The 27,048-nt window shown below is 42.4% G+C and overlaps 1 protein-coding gene across 2 annotated transcripts in view; it reads right to left on the reverse strand.

Moving 5' to 3' along the window:
• The window catches only part of phactr2 (phosphatase and actin regulator 2), a 51,511-nt gene that overhangs the window by 17,193 nt on the left and 7,270 nt on the right, over positions 1 to 27,048 (reverse strand). Inside the window, exons 1-4 of one of the 2 annotated variants that reach the window (XM_084076858.1) lie at positions 14,248 to 14,545; positions 6,074 to 6,259; positions 4,165 to 4,239; positions 3,305 to 3,445 (exon numbers count right to left, since the gene is read on the reverse strand). In XM_084076858.1, the coding sequence (XP_083932984.1) occupies positions 3,305 to 3,445; positions 4,165 to 4,239; positions 6,074 to 6,259; positions 14,248 to 14,293 (448 nt within the window). In that variant the 5' untranslated portion in view covers positions 14,294 to 14,545. Of the gene's footprint in view, positions 1 to 3,304; positions 3,446 to 4,164; positions 4,240 to 6,073; positions 6,260 to 14,247; positions 14,546 to 27,048 lie in introns of those variants that run through there. The other variant, XM_084076857.1, reaches the window with a different exon arrangement.

The following is a 27,048-nucleotide window of genomic DNA, read 5'->3' on the forward strand; positions in this document are numbered from 1 at the left end:
ACACACACACACACACACGCACACACGCACACGCACGCGCGCGCGCACACACACACACACACACACACACACACAAGGACGAACGGACAGGGTGCAAAACATAGTCTCGGCCACGCCTTCAGCCTGTCGGAGACAATCATTTCCTTTGCTTACTCACTTGACATGAAGCCCTTTCAAATAAAGAGGGAGCATTTACAAGAAAGAAGGAAGGGGATTAACTAGCACTATACGGACACAACCAGTTGACAGTTGTCACAGATGAGCAAGCACGGGCACTACCACTTGTAGGAGGGTCACGAAAACATGGTTTCACAAACACGTTGGGGATGCATGGCGAGTCTGGAGACTTCCTTATTTTCAGAAAGTAAGACAGGTGCATTCCACAAACAGGCAGACTTGCTGGCACATACACAGGAAAATCCTTGGTCTTAATTGAACTCAGACGAGTGAGGTTCCATACTCTTACGAGTTAAATGAACACTGAGGATTTTACTGTGTAGACCATTGGTTCTCAAAGTGCGGTCCGTGGACCCCCAGGGGTCCTTGGGGGGGTACCAGGGGGTCCCCAGCAAAATGTCTTAATAAAGCGTCACAATCATTTCAACCCCTTTATCCATATTTTATACTTTGGCTATTCAAAAATAGCAGTTATACAAGCTCATAGCGTGGCATCGAGTGCCGCGCTATGAGCTTGTAGATCTGCTATTTTTGAAAGATCTTGAAAATTTGTGCAAATCTTTTAATATATATATTTTTAAAGCCAACATTTGTAACTCAAATCTTTGCTTCTGGGGGTCCCTGGGACAAAATATTTTGAGATGGGAATCCGTGGCCAAATACATATCATTTTGGGGGTCCTTGACATGAAAAGGTTTGAGAACCACTGGTGTAGACAGAGATGAACACAGACAAACGTACAGGCTCCAGTCCCAATCAGCCGAGGTCCCACTTACCAGTCCCGCGACTAGTGTTGTTAGTACTCCGAGGGTTCGTTTTAGCTTGTGCGGCTGTGCCTGTTTTGCCTGTGGTTTTAGCTGTCTTTTTAACACCCGAGGCACCGTCCCTGTGCCGTGCAGTGCCCGTAGCGCTGCCTACAGGCTTGGAAGAGGCGGGTAACGTGGCGGCGTGCATTTTTTTAGTAGTAACCTCTCGTGGCCGCGCCTGGCTACCCCGAGGAAGGGGTTTAGTATTGCGTCTCTCTGAGCGGGTTGGAGGAAGAGGGAGGTAAAATGTATAGGTGGAGGTTACGGTTAGCCAAAAGGAAAAATTACGTATTAAGGATATAGGAAAAAATAGAAGCACAAACAGGTCAGCAGACAAGTAGGCAGTTAAGAAGAGGAGATGAAGAGAGAGGAGACTGAGAGGTGCCCAATGGCTGTGTCTAAAATCACTGACTCATTCAGTACTCCCTCTACAGGGAGTTGTATGTAGGGGACTATTAGTGAACTCATCTGCTAAATAAAAAACACATACAAAAAACAAAAACAAGTCGGGTCACCGTTAATTAAGTTATTGCTGTCGTGTGCCAGATAAAAGTCAAATTTCTTCTCTCAACGCAATGCATGATGGTATATACTAGGGTTCGCCATAGTGACCATCGGTTGTACCCTACTTTTCACGATGCCTTGTGGGATAAATCAGTCCGCTATCGGGTATAATATTTATCATTATACATTCGTAATCACTATAGTGCAGTAGGCTAGGGAGTGATTTTGTACACAGCCAGTGGTGAGAGTGGATGATATTGATCTCTAGTCCAGAACATCTCATCTTTGGGAATTGTAGTTCTGTAGGAGGAGGTCATTTTAAAACACATTTTCCACTTGGCTACCTTTTAGCCTCCTGTGATGTTTTGTGAATATGATGTTTTCGTACTGTTAACCTCTGCAGGCTTGAAAACTGTGTGTGTGTGTGTGTGTGTGTGTGTGTGTGTGTGTGTGTGTGTGTGTGTGTGTGTGTGTGTGTGTGTGTGTGTGTGTGTGTGTGTGTGTGCGTGCGTGTGTGCGTGTGTGCGCGCGCGCGCGTGTGTGTCTTTACTAGTGCATTCTGCATTTACTAGTGCATTCTGCATTTAATGTCTTTTAATTTGTTGTTTATTTATTATTTCTTTTAAAATGTTCCTCCACAAGTTACCGGTAGTCACTTTGCTAATTCCCCAAATGTACATATATACTCCCTGTCAGTGCCAGCCCCTACAGTTTGGTCTGGGAAGGGTGTAGACAACCACATGTCTTCAGCGGGAGCTGGGAGGGCTTAATGCATGTAGAGGAACACACTGTCCTATTTCTGCTCCTTGCTGAACAGTCGCCCGACTAACTTGTAGGAGTCGCTACTAGTGCAACAACAGAGATCACCCTCCCCTGCTGTCTTCCCATCCGTGAACATAGCTAATTGTGTTCACTGGTGCGCAGGTACTTTACCCCTGCGCCACCCGGGCTGCTAGTGCATTAGTCATGTCCATGTGTCTGCTATGCTCTACACCGCTGCCTTTTTTGGGATATTGACAAAAAGGCAAACAGGTCTCCTAATGGCTACGAGTTCAATGCTAACAGGATTGAGATGAAAACAGTAAAACACTTTAGCGGCATCAGATAGTAGACCAGTGGGTGGTCTCCTGAGGTAGGGGAAGGCATTAGGTCATGATTATTGCTCTATTCAGCCTGTGCATGCCTGCTATAGAGGCTTATAATGGGTATATCTATTTGAACACATTAGCCAAGGTCAAGGCTCCCAAAGAGGAACCAATGTCATTCAGTTTACTGCTGGTACACAAACAGTTCACAGTCTATAAGAGAGGATATCAAAAATAATATATATCTCAATGTAGTTTCACCATTTGTGGTAAGTATGGAAATTGGTCTTAAGACCTGCTAAGTGCTAACCTGCTACCTGGCCTACTAACCACTCCATGTCCTAGAATTGGTCATTAATCCAGCATCAGGAAACCATGCAATGAACACTGCACCCATAAATGGCTAATCTAAGGCACAGCATCTAAAATCCAGTGTAAAACCATGGGTGATGCCATGTGTAAAGCCTAATTTACACACAATCTCACAATGGTGTCCTTTGTAAAACAATAAAAAAATAAACATGTTTTTCAAGCTAACAAGCCTAGCTTGTTAGCTTGAAAAGCATGCACATCTACTCACTAAAATCCACTCATGACCCAGTGTGCAGACTTAATTATTTTGGTTATTGATGAGTGACATTGTTGTGTGACAGACCATACATTTGGCTTAAGGCCCCAGTATGCATGCCCCTGGACACAGTCCTACAGAAGCTGGTAAATTGTTGCAGTCACCTGTTGAATCCTCAGTGCTATGTGGCCCAATGGTGTGTTCCTCTGATGGCGTCTCTGGCAACTCAATGTCCACTCTCACTTTCTCTGAAGTCCCGTCGGGCATGGCATGGCCGTTCAGGCTTTCACTGCCGACCGGCTCATCTGAAGGATAGCAAACAGAGTGTGATCAGCAGTTTATCTGGGATATGAGAATCTCTTTTTCTGGGGGTTCACAACTCCAGTCCTGCTGGACATGGAGTACTGCTGGCTTTTATCCAAGCAGTGTAATCAAGTTAGAGATAGACCTGGGACATCAGGTGAATCCAATGGGTAGAATCTAGAATGGATCCATTTGGTGTACAGACGTACATACTGTACGTTAACGCTGCTATCACATGATGAACGTTCACCAAACCTTAACCACACCAAACCCATGCCTAAACATAATCATTGTTTTCATGTGTCCGTGGAGTTTCCCCAGCGCAGCCTTTACTTACAGTTGAAATTAGCCATGCCTACATGAACACAAAATCAATCCGTATTCACGTCATTTTGCTCTTACTTCACACTTGAGGTGAGGTCAGGGTGGGTCTACAGTACATTAAATGACATTAGAGGGAATCCATGGTGTCGGCCAGGGACGCCTGGGGCATTTGACCATGATTGGTTGGACACTAGTGCACTAGCAGCAACGTTTAGGTTTTCTCAACATTGAAGCTATGCTTTTCGCTGTCGAGCATCCCAGCGCTGTGGAAAAATGTTGAGGCACTCGTCTCCATAGACCTTTCATTGAAACTCGATGCTCAATCAGAAAGTGCCAATGTTGTGCCCCTGCTGGTGTGAATTGGGCGTAATAATAAGTGGATGAGTGGCAGATGAACCTTGATCAGCGATGAGTACTCCTCTTCTGATGAGCTCCTCTCTGGTCTGCCGGGTGGAGATCTTCCTCTCTAGAACTGAAAGACAAACATTTCAGACATTTTACATAGAAATACAGAGGAGGAAAACAAGAGGTTCTTTCTCCCTAGAACTGAATACTACAGCACTGTTTAAAACATGCAACTGCTTATAAGCTGGACATGAAACAAAGTATAACTGAAACAGGACACATAGTACATAGACATTAAAGGAAATAAAATACATAAATGTGGAAACAGGAGAACATACAATAAATAAATATAATGATCAAATTAATTACAGAGAGAGAGAGAGAGAGAGAGAGAGAGAGAGAGAGAGAGAGAGAGAGAGAGAGAGAGAGAGAGAGAGAGAGAGAGAGAGAGAGAGAGAGAGAGAGAGAGAGAGAGAGAGAGAGAGAGAGAGAGAGAGAGAGAGAGAGAGAGAGAGAGAGAGAGAGAGAGAGAGAGAGAGAGAGAGAGAGAGAGAGAGAGAGAGAGAGAGAGAGAGAGAGAGAGAGAGAGAGAGAGAGAGAGAGAGAGAGAGAGAAATAAGGCATGGAAAATAAAACCTATTTCACATAAAAGTATGTTTTGAGAAGAGATTTAATACTTGATTACAGATGGACAATTTATGATAATAACTAATGAATGACCTATACAGTACAATTCTCAGTGTTAATTTATCCATTTATTACTCGAAGAGTGTAGAAACATAATTGTTTACATTTGCACACTCCCAGAGTTAAATTAACACTGATGTTGCTGGCTGTGGCTTACTATGCACAGGCTAAAAACCTGACTATATAATATGTCACCTTCTCTGAATTCTACCGTGGACTGTATACAACTTTAGCCTCAGGGCAAGACTAGTCTCATACTGTATGCTGTTCACACTCTCTTACACACATTCAGTTCTCTCTTAACACTGTCTTTCTCACTTACGTCTATGTCTAGTGGGCAGATGTCAGTGACAGAAACATGACAGGAGGTCTTTTTTTTTTTACATGTCACCTGACTTCACCCTCTCTCTTTTATCTGTGTCCCTGTAACTTTCATACCTGGACGGTAACCTGAGACCAACTAGGCAAGACAGGCAAGTATGACGCCTAAATATGGAAACATAATAGAGGGAAGATCAGATAACTGACTGGCCATAAAACAGGGGAAGAGTCTTTGCTTTCTTTTATTGTCTTCAGTTGCTTTTCAGTCCTTAACCCAATTTTGACAACATTTTAAACAAATAGACCTTTACAGCAGCATTTTTACATGAAATACTTTGGGTAAACACAGGTGATACTATGGTAATAATTACGGAGTCAGGGTGCTGCTATTGCATGTTGGCTCACTGGAAAGGCTCTGCCTCGCTAAATGGAATGGAACTTTAATTAGCACCATTGGTAACACCTGTGTTAACCGTACTATTTGGTGTCAATATGGCTGCTGTGAAAAGGGTCTATTGTAATACATGACTGGTCGACAGTGATTGAAATGAATACGTCCATTCTTTTGAGAGGGTAATATAAACCGTGATACATGATGTTGTCCACTTTGCAATAATTATAAAATATGTTCTCCTGTTTTGATTTATTTGATTCTTTTCGACAGATATTTTGTGCACAACCAGCATGTTGTGCAGTAGTGTTGTAATCATCCTTGATCGTTCATTTAAAAGCTCCATCAAGAATCATGAGACAGTGGTATTGTTCACACCACTAATATTTTTTAGTTTATTACAAACTGTCTTGCGGTCGAGATATCCACTGTTGCTGTGTGAGCCAAATCCATTAGGCATACACTCATTCAATCAAAAAGGACTTGCTTTTTGTACAGTCAAGACGTAGTAGAAGAACACACACACACACACACACACACACACACACACTCATGCACCAACCTTTGGAGAGGTCCTGGAACTTGTCGCTGGTCTTTTTCTTCCTCCATTTCCAGGGTTTGAACAGTTTCCCTAGCGTCGAGAGCTTCCCACGCGATTGCCGCACGCCCGGTGCATTCTGGGCCGGAGTGGCGCTGCCCACCACCACATCACAGTTGGCCAGTGAGGATGTTTTCTCCAATCCATCCACTAAAGGACACACACGCACACACACACACACACACACACACACACACACACACACACACACACACACACACACACACACACACACACACGTCAGTGATCAGCTTACTTGTTGGGAAATGCATTCCAACAGCACAGCGTGCCTGCAGCAGGTCTCACTACTCTTCCATTAAACCCATTAAGACCTGAGGCCGATTATTCTATGCCTTCTAAACCAGCAGTTCTCACACTTTCGAGATTTTTCAAAAATGTTCAAAAATAGTGCCGCGCTGCGAGTTCGTATATCTGCTGTTTTTGAATAGCCAACGCAAAAATCTAAAATGACACAGATGCTTTCCCGGCTTTAATGGGTTAAGAAATTTAGACCCTAGTGTTGGAATAGACACCTATTTGTTTACGACTAGCCCTGCCTGAAGCTCAAAAGCTCATATCTCCCATAGCCGACCTGGGTGGAATCCCTCTGCTCTTGCATGAGCGGTAGATGTTTGGTTTGATTTCCCATGTGCGAGACCCGGGTTTGGATCCCGGGTGTTATTACAGTTGCAATTAACTTTAATATTGGAACAAACTATCTAGAGTTGTTCCGACACCGATAACAGTATCGGAAAAAGCTGCTGATACTGCCTAAAATGCTGATATCCGTAACAGCGAGTATGCCAGTCTACCCGATACGCAAGTTGCAGGTATCTGAACAACATCTCTACAACAACTATCAAATATTGACAACTTGAGCCCATAAATATAGGCATAAGCATTGGACCCATACTGTATCTGTCAAGATATACTTTATTAATCCCCGAAGTTATAGTGAAGGAGGAAGAATGTGACTTGCTTAAGCAACAAGCTATTGGATTCTGTGAGAAAAGGGGGATCATTTGGATCTTTAGCACAATTTAAATTTAGCGTGGAAGTGAGTGATAAGGATGGATAGCTTTTCATTAGTCCACTTTAAAATAACAGGTTTTCCTTATATACATTACAACATGAAATGGAAACTGTTTTCCCCCATTGCACTTTTTTTTTTCCTGTGTGCGTGTGTGACTGCGTGCGTGTGTGCGTGACTGTGTGTGTGTATCTTGGCTCGATTCTTGTCCTTCCCTGGCTCCTCCCCTTCCTGTTGGAAAGTTAGAAGTCTGCCTGTCCGCCTATTTCTTGCGTGTGTATGTACTTTATGCGTGTGTGCTCCCTACATGCCGGAACCTTGCAGAGGAAAGAGAGGAGGTGCGCTGTTTCCTCGGTCTTTAGGCAGTGGGAGGTTTCTTTCTGCCTCTGCATTAACAGTCTCCCTTCAATGGCACTAAATCACACACTAAAAACAATACTCAGCACCACCAATGTTTGGTGTCCTGGCTTATTTTAAACTGAACTTTGCCTGAAAATGCTGGATTCTTCCATAGACAGGAGGACCTTAAGTTTTTCTAAATTAATCATTTTGTGATGAACTCAAATTCTGTGCATTCAGATCATACGTGAAGGCTACACAGAAAAGGATTTGTTATGTTGTTTAATAGAATATTTATTACACAATAGACCAAGATATTTTTGTGTGTAATAAAATTGCCTTTTCTACAGTATTTGACAAATTGTATTATTGTGGTACTAGACAGGATGCAGCATTGCTAGACATAACTTCACAGTAGTAAACACACGTTAACAGGAACTACAGTACAGTGCAGTAGTGTACAGTTTGCACTGCAATGGGCAACAACGAACTTCAGCAAGAACAGCCTTACAGTATAAGGAACCTTCAACTAGTCCTCTTGCTCAAGGTAAAGGTCAATTGTTAAGCCAGTAGGAAAAGGAATTGGAAAGCTTAGGTCTGTCTTTGTCATTTCCCTCTATTGAGTTTAGACAGACCTACCCTCACTTCCTCTCCAAACGCTCACACACATCTCTCACAGAGGAAAGTACCTTAGGAAATAGTACCAATTACTATTCGTCGTGTAATGATGGACAGAGCCACATGACAGACGGACAGAGAAGCAGAGAATGAGAGAATGAGAAGCGTGTCATCGGTCATATGATGTTTTTTTTCATTAGTGACTCAATGTGAGGGGCCAGTCCCGTCAAGAAGGTCTCAAAATGTCTGTTTAACCAGATGAACCCTAGAGTCCCATTCTGGGCCTCTGTGTCATAATAAAATAAATAGCACATCTACAAGCTTACAACACGCTGTGAGCTTGTAGATCGTCTGTTTTCGGTGAAAAGAGGGAAAAAATCACACCCTGTGTGAAGGTAGTGGCGCCTTTGATACATTTTGTCATCGATATGTGTTTATAATGTGTTTATAGCCATGTGTCACGTGAAGCTTGACCAATCACTTTGTTGACGGGTCTGACCAATCAGAACGTTGACGGGTCTGACCAATCAGAACGTTGACAGGTCTGACCAATCAGAACGTTGACGGGTCTGACTAATCAGAACGTTGACGGGTCTGACCAATCAGAACGTTGACGGTGAACACGGACAAAGTCAGGTATAGAGCAGGATCCGCTCTATACCTAAAGGTATAGAGCGGCTAGCGCCGCTAAAAAGGAGAGGACCAAGGGTAGACCCCTGGGGGACCCCCGGCCAACTGAAGTATATAGAGCTTAAGTTGTTAAAGTACACAAATGCTCGCTAACACATTGACTGCTCACTAAGATTGGTGATGGCCTGAGTAGAGATTGTCAGGACATGTGGTTTTGGCAGATTTTTTTTACTTCATCAGACAGGATGTAGAAGATGTTTGGCCAGTACATAAGTGTAACCCAACTAGAAACTTGTGCTGCAGACGCTCTACAGTATGTAATGTAAAGACCCTACTTGAACTCACTGCCCCTGGTTTTGCAAGGAAGTAATACTGATTAAATCAGATATTTCACATTCTTCATTTCACATCACATCCAGAAACAACATTAAGTGGGCTGTCAAAGCGGAACTCCTCTGTGGTGTGTGTTTGGATATTCAGTTTTATATTAAATAAGATTCATGAACAAGGAAAACGGCTAGGACATGCATCTCTAGACCCCACCAAAAACAACAACATGGAGATTGAGACTGAAACCAACAGGGAGAACCAGGAAGAGAGTCCAGTGCACTCTCTCCCAAGACACCAATTTTTCTCAAGCACAAACACACACACAGATAGTCCACCCATTTCCTGTTCCTATGTTGATATCAAATCACAACAATAGGTGCATTTCAGCAGCTTCTTTGTGTGCAGCTCCTCTAATGACAGGGAAATCAGTAACGGCAATTATCATCACCATTAACGTCCTCCACTATGAAACCACTAGTGGGAACCAACTAAGCACAATAGATTGACTTGTTACTGCCAGGGGAGGAGGAAAGGAGAGGAGTAGAGAACGCCCCAAGGAGACACAGGGACACTATTGCTAAAATGACGGGGAGGAAAGTCGGACACACAGGTCCGATAAGTAGAGGGAGAAACTCAAACAGGAAACAGATGGGAGATTGAGGGAGCCAGGGGAAGTGAGGATGGAGTTAATGACAAGGTTACAGGTGGACGGTCAACAGCGCAAACTAGCTATGATCCAAGTTCAAGTTAGTGGACCAGTTGAACAAAGATGTCGTCCTTCTCAAGTGGCATTATTAAGTCCTCTCTGTGCTCTCCACACTGCTTTGGGTGTTAACTATTCACCGCCACTTCTTTCAAGCCTTCTGAACTGACAAACTAATATTGGTATGACCAAAGGTAACTTCTGATACAAAAGCAGTTAGTTAGTGTTTGTACTGGCTGTGAAACTATATGCCTGCTCGGACTCCAACAGGAAATGTCATGAATATGGTCAGTGCTCTCTAACCATTCAACCATAGAAGCACCGCATGTAGCAGTAATATTTGAAGCTGAAACAGGAAAACTGCAAGAAGCCACACATGAAGCACACACTCAGCTATGCACATCTGTAGCCAAATCTGAAATCTAACATATCAGGTAGCGGACCAAGATAGAAGTGGTAAGAAGAGAGTGGGAGAAGGCTAAAAGCATTCCACGCCAAGGTTTTGTCCCCCCCAATTTGTCTCATGCTTAATACTGTCTCGAGGGGCACATAGGCAAAGTATTAAAATGGAAATCCATTCGTTAGCTTGGCCATTTGCCTGCTTTAGTGCACCAAGACTACAGAATGTCTGAGACTTGCCGGTTTAGGTCAATCCTATTGCTTCCTGTATGTCAGGAAACAAACAATCGATCCCCATATCCCCACTTTTGACTAGTCCACAAGCCTCCATGATATGCTGGTTTTCACACCAAGGCCTTTTATTATAAAAGCTGTGAGTCATGAGTCATTTGGTGATGTCATGCTGCGAGAGTGAGCCAGGATCAGAGCTGGGTGGGAAAATCTGAAAAAACAATGCATGATGATTCAAGATGTAAAAATGTATATATTCTCTGACAGGGTCTATTCATTGTAAAAATTGTGCGGAGTTCACTTTGGTAATAAACATGAACACTTGTGTAGCTGTGTGTGTTTGTGTTAGTGGACTATAATAGCCAAAGCCAAAGTAATATGGTGTGATACCACTTTATTCTTGGAAATAATCTAAACTTGGATGTTTAACCTGAATCCTATCGTTCTCTTATGAGGAGGACGGCTTGTACGTGAAAATCTAACATAACACTTCCCAATGCGCTCTTTGTGTCGAGAGCTTGTTCCAGCCTTCAATGCGCTGGAAAACCTCCACCAGCCTACATTAAAGACATCATACCACATTTATAAAAAATGCTCAAATAATTGAAAATTAAGCCTTTCCCATAATCACTGACTGGGTTTTATAATACAATATGACAGGATAAAACAGGCATATTGTGACCATTATATTGGTGACTGTAAAGCAAAACATGCAGCACGAACAACATGCGTTGAGAGGAGGAGGGGAAAGGGAGAGGCTTCCTTTCCTCACTGCAAGTCACCAGAGGGGAGGGAAGAACAGACCCGCACAAACATAGGAGGGGATGCGGGGAGAACGAGAGAAGAGGAGAGAGGGAGAAGAGAAGAGAATAAGAGAGAGAAGTAACTGCACAAAAAGGGAAAAGGAGGAGACAGAGAGGGAGTGGGGGGAGCAGATGGTTGGCAAGGAGGGAGGTAAGGGAAGAGGAAGAAGAGGAGGGGAGAGGCGAGAGGAGTAGAGGAGGGCTGGACTGGAGAAGTGAAGAAAGAGAGGGGAAAGACGAGGCTTTACTGGGCATCGGTTGTGGTTGTAGCACTCAGGTCATTCCTTCCATTTCCAAAGACTTTCTCTGGAGCATGCAGGCCACCATTAACACACAGCTGCCTTCACATTGGAAATCTCATAGCCGCATTAAATCGTATTTTTGCTTTGTTGTACGACTGTGCCACTTGCCGGGAAAACAGATTTTCAATTGAAATATTTAGCTGTTATTTTCATCCAGCAACACCTCCTTATGACCAAGTTACAAAGTATGATGGTGTGCTGTTGCCAGAGACAACTGTTAAAGTCAAGATGACTAGAGCACGTGATGGTACTGTGTATCAGCCTAGAGTCATAACTCACTGAAAGCCCTTTAGTTATTAGCTTTCATGCTAATTGAGTGCTAATAAAACACTGTCAGTTTCACATTTTCTTCTTTCCCTGCACTCACATTTAACATATGTACATTGTTGCATATTTACATTGGCCAATTACTGATACTGTATCTCTGTTAGCCTGACTGACTTTATTTGCGGTTTCAGTGTGCTTACTCCAGCACTGCCTATTCATACAGACACCACAAATAATTGATGACATCTCCCATAAGTAAAATAATTGTTTTGTTAGTGATCTAACTGTGTGAAGGAGATATCCGTAGTCAAATACTGCAGAGCATATTTCCAAACCTCCAAGTCGCTTTTTATACTTCTATGTTCTCGTTTTTTCTTTTCTTTTTAACCACTTTTGAATAATACATTTTGGATCAGACACTGACAGTGGATGTAAAATCAGGCATTGCAGGCTGATAAACATCCCAATTTTATCTGACATGATATTGCAGATCTGAAAGAAAGCCAGCGGTCCTGGCATCTTGGCTCTAATGTAGCCTGACAGTGCATCGCAGGTTCGAGTCCCACTCCCGATGATCTTTACGGCATGTCTCTCCCCATCTCTCTCTTCCTGACTGTTTCCTGTCCATCTCCTCTATAAAAGGCAGAAAAGCCCCACAAATATCTTTAAAAAATAAAGCCAGGACTTTGATCCACATCATGTGAAGGATTACACATCATCTTGAATAGACTTTTATTGTTGTCAATAACTCGGCATAGCAACAACAAATCAATAAATGTGAGCACTCTTGTCACATTTTTGCTTGAGTTATCTACAAAAAAAAAGAAAAAAACATGAGCTCTGCTGCTCTGGTGATTATCAAGTTGAAATCTCCAACCAACCATCCAGTCTACTGGATGGACTGGTCTGTCTACTACAGTATTCAACCAAGGTCAATGGGTTATTATAGTTATTGTAGTGATTTGTAAGTTATTGTACTTACAAATTAGACTGACCTGAGCCGTTTTTACTTGGGCCATAATGTCAGGCTTCTGGTGGTAAGTGTCCCTTTGTGGTACTTTGACTCGTCTGTTTTAGAAAGACTACCCTGTTAGACAAAATCAGGCTACTTTTCAGTGTATCCGCTCAATGAACTTGGCTGCCGGCAGCTGGCTCAAAATCAAGTGAAACATTGCAGGGGCTACAACAGTACTTTTCAGCAACAACAATGTAGCTACCGGTTCCTAAACCATTGGTTCACAAAGAGGGGTCTGGGCACCCCCAGGGGTCCTTAGAGGGGTACCAGGGGCTCCCCAGCAAAATGAGTTAATACAGCGTCACAAACATTTTAACCACTTTAACCCTATTTTATACTTTGCCTATTCAAAAATAGCAGATATACAAGCTCATAGGGAGTCACTTCGTGATCTTCTAGATTTGCTATTTTTGAAAAATCTTGAAGATTTGTGCAAATCTTTGCATATTTTTTTTTATCGAACATTTTTAACACAAATCTTTGCTTTTGGGGGTCCCTGGCACAAAACATTTTCAGCTACTAGTTCGCAGCCAAATACATAACAATTTGGGGGTCCTTGACACAAACAAGTATGAGAACTGCTGATCTAAACAACTGTTATTATGTTATTATGTAACACTTCATCTCGCACAGTAGTCTACTTTGTTCAGCCTTTCACTGGGCTTAAACGACTTCTAATAAAGCCCTCTACATCAAAGCCTATCATCCGGACCGTTATTATGTTTATGTAGATTCGCAAAACAATACTCAGTCACGTCATCATGACGGTTGCTTCTGTTGCTTGGTTGAACCCCAGCTTCCATATTCTGGCCTGGGGGGAACATTAGCCAAAATAGCAGACGTACAAGCTCACTGTGAGCTTGTAGAGCTGCTTTTTGTGGCGAAGAAAGGATAACCGGAAGGCTCACCCCAAAACACGCTCGTCCCCATTTTTTTTTCGCGGACCAGCGGTTCTTGTATTTGTTTAATAGGATACGTTTAGAAATAACTTTAGGGGTAGCCATACTTTTACTGAGGTTAGGTTTAGGAATACGGTTCGGTCTTTGGCACCGTTTTACTGAGGTTACGTTTAGGAATAAGGTTAGGTTTGTTTTTTAGGCATGGTTTACTGAGGTTTAGGAATACCAGGTGAATACCGCCGGATTTGCCCCGGGGCGACTGTGTTTTGGGGCGAGTGTTTTAGTATTCGAAAAAAAGCGGTCCAAGTACAAAGCCAACTCAGGTCCTTATAGAACCAAGCCTGGAAGGTTTAAAAGTGATTAAGTTCATTGATGCAACATCATGTTAGTTAGGACGCATAAAAGTCGCCAAATGTTCGGTATGTGCACTCGTTTCTCTCTCAATGGAGAGTAGATTGTGCCTAATTTGTGTGGATGGATGGTAGAGAAAAGACTAGACTTCCTGAATAAAGATAGCGGAATGCGTGCGAGCGACGGACGGACAGACAGGCAGACCGACAGACAGCACTCACCGCTGGCAGTCTGTTGAGACACGGCAGACACGGCTGTCTGGCCCATACTGTCGTTCTCCGGCGGACCGGACCGGACCGGACGGACCGGCGGGGCCGACGACCGTCACCCAAACCCACAATCACGCCGTTCTATCACCGCGAAGAAGTCCTCGCCATCGCCGCGCCCGGCGGTTCATTTCCAAAGTTCTTTCTTCAGGCCGTTGATGGGTTGGTTGGACCGTTGCTCAAGTCTGGCGGAGTTGTTGGAAACTTAGTTCACTGGCCTGGGTCGCTGCTGCTGCTGCTACTACGCAGTCACTTCCCCCCACCCTCCCTCGTGTGTGTGTGTGTGTGTGTGTGTGTGTGTGTGTGTGTGTGTGTGTGTGTGCGTGCGTGCAGTGGTGTAAAGTAACTAAGTACATTTACTCAAGTACTGTATACTTAAGTACAATTTTGAGGTATTTACTTTACTGGAGTATTTCCAATTATCAGTACTTTTACTTCTACTCAACCACATCTCATAGGCAAATATTGTCCTTTTACCCCACTATCATTATTTGAACACTTTAGTTACTACTGTATTACAAAACATACATTAACCACTTCAGACACATTCTGCATAATGAGTACTGTCTACTTTTGGTGCTTCAAGTACATTTTGATACCAATAATGTTGTACGTCTTTTACCAAAGTAAATTCTGAACTCCTGACTTTTACTGAGTTGTTAACAGTATTTCTACATGGCAGTATTGATACTTTTACTTAAGTAAAGAATGTGAGTACTTTGTCCACCACTGTGTGTGTGTGTGTGTGTGTGTGTGTGTGTGTGTGTGTGTGTGTGTGTGTGTGTGTGTGTGTGTGTGCGTGTGCGTGTGTGTGGCTGAAGAATACTTGTCATTCCTCTATGCAGATTAGAGGCGCTGCTGGGGTCAGAGGGGTGGAGAGGACCTTCATCCTGCGCCTAGTAGATTCAACCTCATTTTGTGTAAGACTGTCGCTAACGCGTTTTTATCTTGACATTTTTATTTTATTTCAATGATAATAATAATTATAGTATTCATAATATAAAGGTAGAGGAGCAAGGGATCATGTTGAGTAGGCCTGGCTGGTTTAGAACAGTGGTTCTCAAACCTTTTTATTTCAAGGACCCCCATTACTCTGAGTGTAAATGGACCAGGGCCCATTTGTTCCATTTGCACACTCTCAGAGTTAAAGACCAAAGGGTGCATTTGGAACTCCCTCAACGAACCCGGCTGAGGGTCCCTGAACCTCACTTTGAGAAGCACTGGTTTAGAAGAATATGAATCATTCTATATAGGCTACCAAACACGCAACACACTCAACTTTCAAAAATAATTTCATAATAATATTACATTAAATAGTAAAATAATGTCTATAAATTGGTATGAGTGCTTTACAATTTACTACTGTAGGTCAAGAAAGCAAATGGAATGTCATTTACATCCATACAGGGAATTAAATGAACGAGGAGTCTTGCAGCCTGTGAACAGAGGCCATAGGTGAAGTAGGCCTACAGCAGGTGAGTAATTAGTAGTACATCTGTTAGGAAATGGGTGGCAAGACCTTTAAATGCATATTGATTAGGATCATTTAATATTACTGGCTCTGAGCTAAAACCACTTCACCCGAGGGGTTTGATAATACCGTGTCTGCCCTAACAGAGCCAAATTTATCAGCCTGTCGGCCACAAGTCTCAGTGTGGGAATCAGCTGAAGTGTGTGTGTGTGTGTGTGTGTGTGTGTGTGTGTGTGTGTGTGTGTGTGTGTGTGTGTGTGTGTGTGTGTGTGTGTTTTATTATCCACTGTCACAGTGAGTCAGTGTTGGTTGATACCCTGCAGAGCTGAGATTGACTGAGCCGTAGCCACACGCAAGCAAACGCACTCACATGCACGCACATGTACAAGCTTGCGAGTACACACACACACACACACACACACACACACACACACACACACACACACACACACACACACACACACACACACACACACACACACACACACACACACACACACACACACACACTTGGCAAGTGCCATATACCCTCAGAGGTGAAATGATTTTCCATTTAGATCAATACTGCCACCTGCTGTTGGATACGTGATTAAAGACAAAATTGAAAAGCACTGTTACAGACCAGCATGTTATGTGTGGCTCCAGAGGCTGGCATCTTAACCACTACACCAGTAGCAATTAAACAAGCTTAAGCGTGATTTCCGACCATGATTGATTTTCAATTATTTTCAGCGAGCGACACGGTAAAGTATGCAGTAGCCTGCATTGGGCTTTACAAGCCCATCTTATTATAGTTAGCAAAGCATAGCCACAGTCTGAAGGAATTGCTTGACTGAAACAGGAAGGGCTTCAGTGCAGAAGATGAAGGAATGGGCATGGAGGACAGGAATACTTATAGCAGTTAGCAGAGCAGAGTGTATTAGCAGCATAGACAGGCCAGTAATCTCATTGATGTGATGCACCAGCGCAGCATATTGACTTTGTTGGATGCTCCCTCCACACATGTAAAACTAAAGGGACAACAGAAAATGCTGTTAGGACGGGATGTACAGCCTGCATAATATATTATTACCCTGCATGCAGCGGTGCGTGGCAGGGTAATTGCTCCTGTCTGCATGTGTCTGTGAAAAAAATGTTTTACTTGAGAACGAATGGGCAGATTTTCTTGAAACTTGGCGGGAGTGCTCAGTGGACTGCCCTGAAGAGAAGTCTTTTGGAAGGAAAAGGTCAAAGAAAGGTCACAATAAAGGCTGCACAATCACGGGTCATCCGGGTGGCACAGGTGTAGAGTTACACACCTCATGAAGCCATATCATTTTTATCCCACATTTTTTGTAACCCATTTTTTGTAACCCAGTGCCAATTGCCTAAGTCTCCTACTGACCCGTCATCAAATTATTGGCTTAGGAATGCGACAAAAACAAAAAAGTGCCATAACTCAAGTGAGTTGTGCACAAACGCAAGCACAAGTAACAGACGGAAAACCCATTGGACTTAACCAGATTATAAGAAAACAAAAAGAAAGCTACCTGACATACAGGAAACTGAGACAACGCAAAACCAAAGCAAAATCGAATGCTATCTAGAACTAAAAAGAGAATATACATTGGCAGAATACCTGAGCACGGTGAACGACCCAAAACTTAGGAAAGCCTTGACTAGGTACAGACTCAGTGAACACAGCCTTGCAATAGAGAAAGGCCCCCACAGACAGACCCCGCTCCCAAGGGAAGACAGACTATGCACGCACTGCACCCAAAATGTGGTGGAAACAGAGCTACACTTTCTAACCACCTGCCCACTATACCAAGACATCAGAGACACATACTTCCCACAGATTACATACACCAAAACTTGACCAACGACAAAAAACGACTGGGCGAAATACAACAATGTGCGAACACAGTAGCAAGAATTGTGAACTGTTGCGATAAAAGAAGGTAATGGACTACTAATCATCGAGTGTCCCGAATAGACCTCTAGACCTACTGCACATATAAACAGAGCTGCTACCTTTAAACGCATTTTAAATCTGAGGCTTCTTTTGTATACTATTTAAATAGTTTTGAGAGAAAATGCTGCTGTTTGTCCCAAAGTGACTGCAAAAGATTGCTGCTATTTGTCTCAAAAAGCTTTATACCCTGTACACGTATATAACGACGCAATGTGACATATAGCTTGCTGTACCCCCTCCAACTGTATAAACTTACCCCATTTTCAACAAGATTTGTGTAAGAAAATAGCATTTTCAGGAAATACTCAAAAATAGCCTTCTTTAGGGCTCGTTTTTGTAGACCTGGTTGCTTGTTTCTCTACACTGGTGAATTTTTGAATAGCCATATGCACACTCCACCAGAGTGTGCAGGTAGCAAGACGGTGGAGACGGGACATGGAGCGAAAATGCAAAATAATTGATTACTGTAAATGGCATATTATCATCATCATGTGATAAATGTCATTCTGTAGTTAAACTGGACCTTCCTGAAGAAGACCTTTTTACTGAGCAGTGGAAACCGTGTGTGTGTGTGTGTGTGTGTGTGTGTGTGTGTGTGTGTGTGTGTGTGTGTGTGTGTGTGTGTGCGTGTGCGTGTGCGTGTGCGTGTGCGTGCGTGTGCGTGTGCGTGCACGTGACATAAAGCTAGGAGGAGCAAGGGATCATGTTGAGTATAGGCATGGTTTAGAACAGTGCGTGGTTCTCAAACCTTTTGGTGAACTAGGCCTACAGCAGGAGAGAATTAGTAGTACATCTGTTAGGAAATGGGTGGCAAGACCTTTAAATGCATATTGATTAGGATAATTTAATATTATTGGCTCTGAGCTAAAACCACTTCACCCGAGGGATTTGATAATACTGTGTTGGCCTTAACAGAGCCGAATATATCAGCCTGTTGGCCACAAGTCTCAGTGTGGGAGTCAGCTGAAGTGTGCATGCGTGTGTGTGTGTGTGTGTGTGTGTGTGTGTGTGTGTGTGTGTGTGTGTGTGTGTGTGTGTGTGTGTGTGTGTGTGTGTGTGTGTGTGTGTGTGTGTGTGTGTGTGTGTGTGCCCTCTGAAAAAACCTAGAACACACCACTGCACTTATTGGAGGAGATACATGGTTGTCTATGCTCTCCCAAGGACCAACGGAGGTCGAGTTAGCAGTGACAAGGGATATATGGGAAATACTAAGTCATGCAGGCATATCTTGCATCTTCTTGTGTTTAAATTGTCCTCCAGTCCACTCTCTAGCTTGCGACATCTACACATTTTTGTGTTGAAACATAACTTTTGCTATGTTTGCAGCTAGAATCCTTAGCACTCCAGCATTTCTGAACTCCTAAAACAAAGAGCTTTCAAAACACTGCTGAGTGCTGACCCTGTTTGTTGTGAAAACTCTTACATCTTATTATTCCAGATGTTTTTTTTGTGAAAAGGTTCTTTAAAATGAAACCCATCTTCAGTCTTAGCACCTTTTCAGGAATAATCTCCATCTTTACTCGCCTGAAAACACATATCACATGACCATCCATGTACACTGGGCCTGCACATGCACGATACATAATCAGACATATTTGCCATGTTTAGGAGTATAAGATAGTTTGTTCCCATGCTTTTGGGAAAGTTAGCTAAAACAAAAACATCTTTAAAGAAAATCATCCCAACATCTGCTCTCGTACTTGCCAGACCAAGATAAATTAGGATTAGTTCTACATTTCTATTCCTTTCAAACAAATATCAAAATCATTTTGATATTATTATTTATACAGAGACCCAAGAGCAGTTTCGCTCACCTCAACACAGATTTTAAGAGCCAGGCTGTTAAACCGGGAAATGTCTGATCACAAACTGATTCCTAACCACCCTGGCTTTCAACCAGCATCCTAAACATTCAGTAATTGCTCTTTGGTGATTTCTGATGTAATCACAAGGATCAGCTGGGTGCTTTGGATCAATTCAATTTAAACCGTGTGTCACTATTTTGGGAAACAGAAAATAGCAGATCTACATGTCATTATAGCCAAGAACATTCTAAACATTTCCAAAAATAGCTCACAGCATGTCACATGTGAATCCTGGCATCGCTATTCTAGGCATGTCATATAGGTGAATATGTGCCGATACATTCAGAGATTTTGTGTAGAGGGAATAAAGGAAAGGGCCAAGGATAGAGCCCAGCGGTCAACGAAGTAGGGCTTCAGTGGTTCAGTGGTTAAATGTTAATTGTGTGTGTATGTTGGGAAGGACAGTCCTAAGTAAATGTAAAGGTGTTATGTTTGGGAAAACCAGTCCTCTTTTTCTGACTGTGACCTTATTGACAGGAGAGCCAAAGGGGGAGGCAGCGGATGAGAATGACCAGGGAAGAGGAAGACATTCATCAAATATTAAGCAGTGGTCTCAGCAGAACAAGGGGCTAATAATTGTTTAAGTGCAGCTTTTTAGTCCTTCCTCCTCTTCGCCTTGATTTATTTATTAACCTCAGTTGTATGTTGAGGGGGGCAAAGTCTCCTAAAGCATTCTCATACAAAGTTCACAGAATATACATAAACTGTGTGTGTGTGTGTGTGTGTGTGTGTGTGTGTGTGTGTGTGTGTGTGTGTGTGTGTGTGTGTGTGTGTGTGTGTGTGTGTGGGGGGGGGGGGGTCTGTGTGCGTTGAAGGTGGTGTGTGTCCCTTGATAATGAACAGTATTAATACACTTCATGCTACGTGACGTGTATTACATAGTAGCTATTACTTTAAATTCAAAATGTTACGTGGGGCATCCGGGTGGCGCAGGGGTAAAGTTCGTACTGTGGAGACGGGTTCGATGCTGATGCCCCACCTAACACTGATGCTGCATTAGTGACTCCTACTGGTTAGTCAGGGTGCCTGTTGCCTGTTCAGCAAGGGTGGTACCAGGAGGAGTGATGGCGTGTGTGTCGTCCCCCCCCCCCCCCCCCCCCCCCCCATGTGTGTTTTGGAATAGACGTGTGGTTGTCTACGCACTCCCCAGACCAAACAGTAGGGATGGGTACCCATGGGACAGACATGGTATACTGACCAAAATTTGGGGAGATAAATGGACTAGAAATTATACAAAATGGAGTAGGTAGAATAGAATAGAATAGAGAATGCCACAATAATGTTACTGTTGTTATTAAAATGCTATTCTATCAGACACATTTCTATGATGAAACACAACCAAATCTGCGGCACCCTGTACACATGGTACCACAATGCATTGTCATTATTGTGGCTGTTGGCAGCTTAATAAACAATAGATAACAGAGTTTCTGAATGTAATATGTTAATTGACATAGTTACTGTAATAATTTTACCCAGTTTATAAAATAATTGTGTTATATTACTTCATTACTCATGAAAGTAATATGCTTACATAATGTGTTACTTATGTACTTTAATGTGTTACACCCAACGCTGTCTAGTAAATCATTTTGACATAGTTGACAAAATGTCACCTATATCACCATAGCATACTGTTATTCATAAGGGAGGTGTGGCATTTGAATTGGATTGTACTTTGCTGTGAGGTGCCTGAAAAACCGACTACAAGCAAACAATTACACTGCAAACACTTTGACATTGACTTGTAAACCTGCATAATTTCATGCAATTACTGTAAGTAAGTTTTTAGAAATGTCCTATGCAGTTTTTCTTTTGCACACAGAAATAATGTCCCAAATATAAAAGCTGTGTTTATGTGACATTACAAGTGTTACCATCAGCCCTAGGACAGGAACTGGGTGGCTCCCTACTTACTTAGTCCAGACAAACTGTCACAACATTGAAGTGTGACTCAGGGAATGAACAGGCTCTTTTATGCAAGCCAAATCGAATGGAGACAAGAAGAAGTGCACTTATATGGCCTGATTACATTAACTATAGTCATTTTTATCAGACTAACTTCACTCATGGAGACCTCTGTAAACTGGCAAAGTTAGTATATTATAGGCCATTGGAATCTCATTTAGACCTGTGGCCGATCCTAAAAAAAAAAAAAAAATCTTATTCCAAAAATTAAAAACAAATTATGTTGCTATATATATATATATCAACAGCTAATGTGACACAGAGGTGTTCCCGGCTTGAAAGGTGTAACAACATATAGGTGTTCCAGGTCTAAATGGGTTTTAAACTAAAATGTAAATTGTGCAGAACATTTAAGAATGTGATTGCAATTGATGTTTCCTAATATCAATAGGCTTTGGCCTCGATTTGAATAAAATATGATGTAACCGCCACAACACAAGGACATTTGTTGTAATGCATGGCGTTTGCTACAGATAGCAATCCAGGATCAATATTCAGAAAGACTTTTAATGTCTACTTAAACTTCCCATAGGGAATGCTGACAGTACAACAATATAACCTGATGGTACAACCTGATACATGCATTATCCATCCATCCATCCATCCATCCATATAAAGTACATTATGTAGAGTCCACATACATAAATACGTCTACATACATACATCACTGCCGGGCAAAAATCCATGTACAGTGTTTCTAAAACGGTTACTTTTCAGGAAATGGAAAAAAGTGTTCCAATGGATCCAATGTAGTTTTTATGTAGTCTCAAGTCTCAAAACCCACAGACATACGTAACCACTTTCAACCTGGAATGTGTCGTTATAAAATGTCGTTATAGGCAAACCTTTTCAAACAGCGATGATAAGTATGCATTTGTCCTCATCTGTCTATCCACCCGTCTGTGTGGTATATGACTATGTAGTCATGCATTGCTGTGATGATGTAGCAGGAGCTGTCATTTCTCTTCCTGTTGCTATGCGAGCCTGTTCGCCTGAAACCCGATCTCCTGTTTGTTGTCTTCTATTTGGTACTGCCATTATAAGCAGCCATCACCGCTAAAATGTTGCCAGTATGAATCAATAGCTGACATCCTGCCAGCCAGCCAGCCAGCCAGCCAGCCAGCCAGGGAGAGACAGCGAGACAGACAGAGATGGAGTAAAGCTAGGTTAAGGGAATATAATGTGGCCAGTGGCAGAACAGAGCAGCAACCTTAGATAGCACACTGCATGTGTGCTATCTTCAAGGACAAGGATGTGTGTGTGTGTGTGTGTGTGTGTGTGTGTGTGTGTGTGTGTGTGTGTGTGTGTGTGTGTGTGTGTGCGTGTGCGTGTGCGTGTGTGTGTGTGTGTAAAGTTTAGATTTATGTAAGAATAGGCAAGTAACCACATCGCAGAGCTGCATTTTGTTTTTCACAATAATTGTTAACTTTGTAGCTATATAAGGTCATAAAAGTGCAGACGACAAAATCATCTATCCCTCTGTTGCAACAGCCTACAAGCTAGTCTGTCCGTCCTGTTTTCTCAGATATGCCACACTGCAATTAGTCATATTATTATTGCTGTGGAGATTCAACATGCGCATTGGTTTTAAACCACACTGCAAGCGCCATTGGTTTTTATGATGCTGATGATGATTATGATGATAGCTACTTTGGCACCCATCCAGCCGTCTCCCGCTGGCAAATGTTTGTACAGTACGTGATCGCTGCTCAAAGGTTCAAAGGTTCTTTTTGATGCATTTTAGTTGACACACTTATATTTTGCTGTCTTTGAGCACCTCAATACAAGTTAACCTTTTATTAAAAAAAATATCGACCATATGCAAGCAGGACATACTGTAGATTTAACAGTCAAAACTAAGACAGACCAGATGATAATGCAACACATTCCCTACATCTTTAGATGCTTGTTACACCCAATACCTTAACATGAGGATATTTGCCTCTCACTGACTTACAACATGTACAGCACCTGGCATGCAGTACAGATACTGTATTAATACAGTTGCTACATACACCTGTCAAATAGGAAATGTGATGCTCTATCAGGTGAAAGCCTCATCGCAAAATGAAATAAGCTGTATTTGGAATTGTCAGTGCAGCACTTTTATTTTAAAGGAGATAAGATGCAACTGAACAGGAGTGGAAACACTTTAGATCTGTATAGACACTTTTCACAGCAGCCATTTTGACGCCTAAACAAAGCTGAAGGTATAACATTAATTATGGGTGTGTTTACAGAAATGAAGAGCGAGAGAAGGTCTGCACACCATCTTAATGCTCCCAGAAAAATATATTTATTTTACCATTGCATAAATACATTTATTTTTCTGGGAGCATTAAGACGGTGTGCAGACCTTCTCTCTCTCTACATTAGTATTTTTTCTGATCTAGCACTCGTAAAAATAGCCATCTTACGGATGTGCATGCACCTTTTGACCGCATGTGTTTACAGAAACATCAATGAAAGACACTCAATATGTTATTACCTTCAGCTGCGTTTACCAGTCAAAATGGCTGTTGTGAAAAGTGTCCATTGGTGGCACTTTATAAAGTCATGAGAAATAAATGTACTCTGAATGTTTTCAAATCCTTAATGTCCAGCTGTAATGGATTTTTTGCAAACTTTTTTTTAAAAGGTCCTAATAAAACAGAGGCTGGTTGTATCTCAGCCAATCACAGTCTCAGCTAATCACAGTCTCAGCTGACCGTCCCGTCCCCCCTTAAAAATGTATTATTTTACAATATAGGGAATCCCTATATTGTAGGAGAATGTCAGCATTATAACAAACCTGCATGTAAACAGAGCTTAGATTCTAGCGTGCAATGATGAATCACTTTGGTTGAATAACCATATGCAACACACACACGCACGCACACGCACAAGCGCACGCGCACGCACACACACACACACACACACACACACACGCACGTGCGCGCTGCCCGGGGGTCAAGGGAAAGAGTTTATTTCTGTAAAGCCAATTTGATAGACTAAAACACTAATGGGGAAAAATAACCGTAAAATGTATGTTCAATTATGCATGAAAGTCAATGGCTTCCAAGCATCCATCCATCCATCCATCCTGAGTTCAATGTGTCTTCTATTGTAAAACCTGATTCAAAACAACCTGTCCTGTCAGAATCTAAACAGGGAGTCGTACAGTGATTTGTGAGCTGCTTTACTACCCCTCACCAATCTGCAGCTATGGCCTAATAAACACAGTGACATGTTATGACAACGGCCACAAACTGACCATAATTAAACTAGATCAGATAACACAGGCCAAATATAGCCGGTGTGCCCGCTAGCGCCACTGCTCTGGCTCAGTGTGACAAACAAACAAAGTTTAGAGTAGGAATTAGCTATAGTGTACAGTATAATGTGGTCACTTGGGCTGGTACGTCCAAAATGGCTGCAAGCCTGGCCTGCATGAGACAAGTGACAGTCTATGTGTGTGTGTGTGCGTGTGTGTGTGTGTGTGTGTGTGTGTGTGTGTGTGTGTGTGTGTGTGTGTGTGTGTGTGTGTGTGTGTGTGTGTGTGTGTGTGTGTGTGTGTGTGTGTGTGTGTGTGTGTGTGTGTGTGTGTGTGTGTGTGTGTGTGTGTGTGTGTGTGTGTGTGTGTGTGTGTGTGGACTGAGGAAGATCCCATTAAATTCGTCACTGTCATAAATAAATGTTGGAGCATCAGACAAGAGTTGCAGGTTGTCTTTATTGTTAATATTATTATTATTATTTTTACTTTTATGCAATTAGTACTTTGTGATTTGTGTCAAATATGAAGTGCTTTACAAATGAAATGTGTTATTATTATTATTACTATTATTATTACTATTATTATCATTATTATTATTTTTATGGACTGTATATGTTTGCCAATTGATGCTTAGTCATTCACCGGATGCTCATATGCCTTAATGTAACTGTGGGCAGACTTACACAACCCATAAATGCGTTCGAGTTAAGCAGGCTCGTCACCACTCCAGAACCGCTGCCAGTATATCTTTTAATAAAAGTGTGATCAGCTAAACCAGAGCTTGTAATATACTGCATGAGAAGCCTGAAAGGTGATATTAAAAAGCCTTCATTAACCATTGTTATAGTTCTACTATATAATATACTACTGTATCTAATGGTTTCTATCTTCCAATGTCATTTCACATTTGTGACTGTATGCATTATGTTTGTTTCTTTTTTTTTATTATTATGAAGCTAGATGAAAACTAGACAAACCAGATCCAGGCTGTCATTTCACAACCAGAGATTATCTTGATAAACAAAAACACATTCAATGTATCTGTACCAACCAAATACAAGCTTGGCAAAAGATACATTCATAATAAGCCTTTATTTTGCAAGTGGTTAAAGGCAAGTGACATGCAGGGCTTTCATATTATAATATTTAAAGTGCTGTTTCGTTTTCAGATTGGCCTTGACACAACTAATCTTTACTCAGTTTACAATTTAGGCTCCAGTGCGATTTACAAAGTACAAGGACATAGACTAAGCTTGCGCCATGGACCTGCAAGCCAAAAACAAGGGGGTCTCTAATGGTAAGAGAGACAAAAGTCCCTATATGATCACTATTCTGATTGATAGCACAGTAAAGATGTGTATGTTTTCCATGTTTAGCTACTGTAAAAAGCACCCATGAACCACATCACAACACAGAGCCAGTTAAACACACATACAGGGACCCACAAGGCAAAAGGGAAGCAAGTGTAAATAATGTCTCTGTCACTGTCTGTGTTGTAGCTTCTGTTAAACTAACACAGAACCACAAGTAGATACTGACAGAGGAGAGAGAGAGAGAGAGAGAGAGAGAGAGAGAGAGATAGAGAGAGAGAGACATGATATAAACGAAAAACTCACCAGTATGTTCCATGGCTGGACCCTGAGAAAACTGTCAGCAATGTGAGCTGATCCGTCCCTTTTCCCGACACTCTCAACCTCCCTCCCTCCTTCTCCACCTTCTCACTGTCTCGTCACTCTCCCTCTCTCTCTCGTTTCCCTCCCTCTCGCACGGTCTCTCCCCATCGTTCCCTGTCTCTCTCCCTCCCTCCCTCTGCGTCTCCCACCAACCCTCCCATCTCACCCCCATCTCTCCATCTACCTCTTATCCCCCGTGCAACCCTCTCTCCATTAAAAGTTAATATTTGTTTCCACCCCCCCCCCCCCCCCCTCTTTCTCTCTCTCTCTCTCGCTTTCATTTGCTCTCCCCCTCCTGTGGCAAGCTCCTTTTGTGACGTAGGTGGGTCAGTCATCTGCCTCACAGAGACAAACTAGGCAGAGGAGAAGAGATAGATGGGGAGTCAGTGTGAAGGAGGGAGAGATAGACGGAGAGAAAGAGGGAAAGTAAGGGGGACGGCTGGGGGCATCACATCATCATGTATACGCTTACGCGTGTGTGTGTGTGTGTGTGTCTGTGTGTGTGTGTGTGTGTGTGTGTGTGTGTGTGTGTGTGTGTGTGTGTGTGTCTGCACGCCCCCGTGTGTAGTTAT

The sequence above is a fragment of the Gymnoscopelus microlampas genome (assembly GCF_963454915.1).
Source record: "Gymnoscopelus microlampas genome assembly, chromosome: 13".
Lineage (NCBI taxonomy): Eukaryota > Metazoa > Chordata > Actinopteri > Myctophiformes > Myctophidae > Gymnoscopelus > Gymnoscopelus microlampas.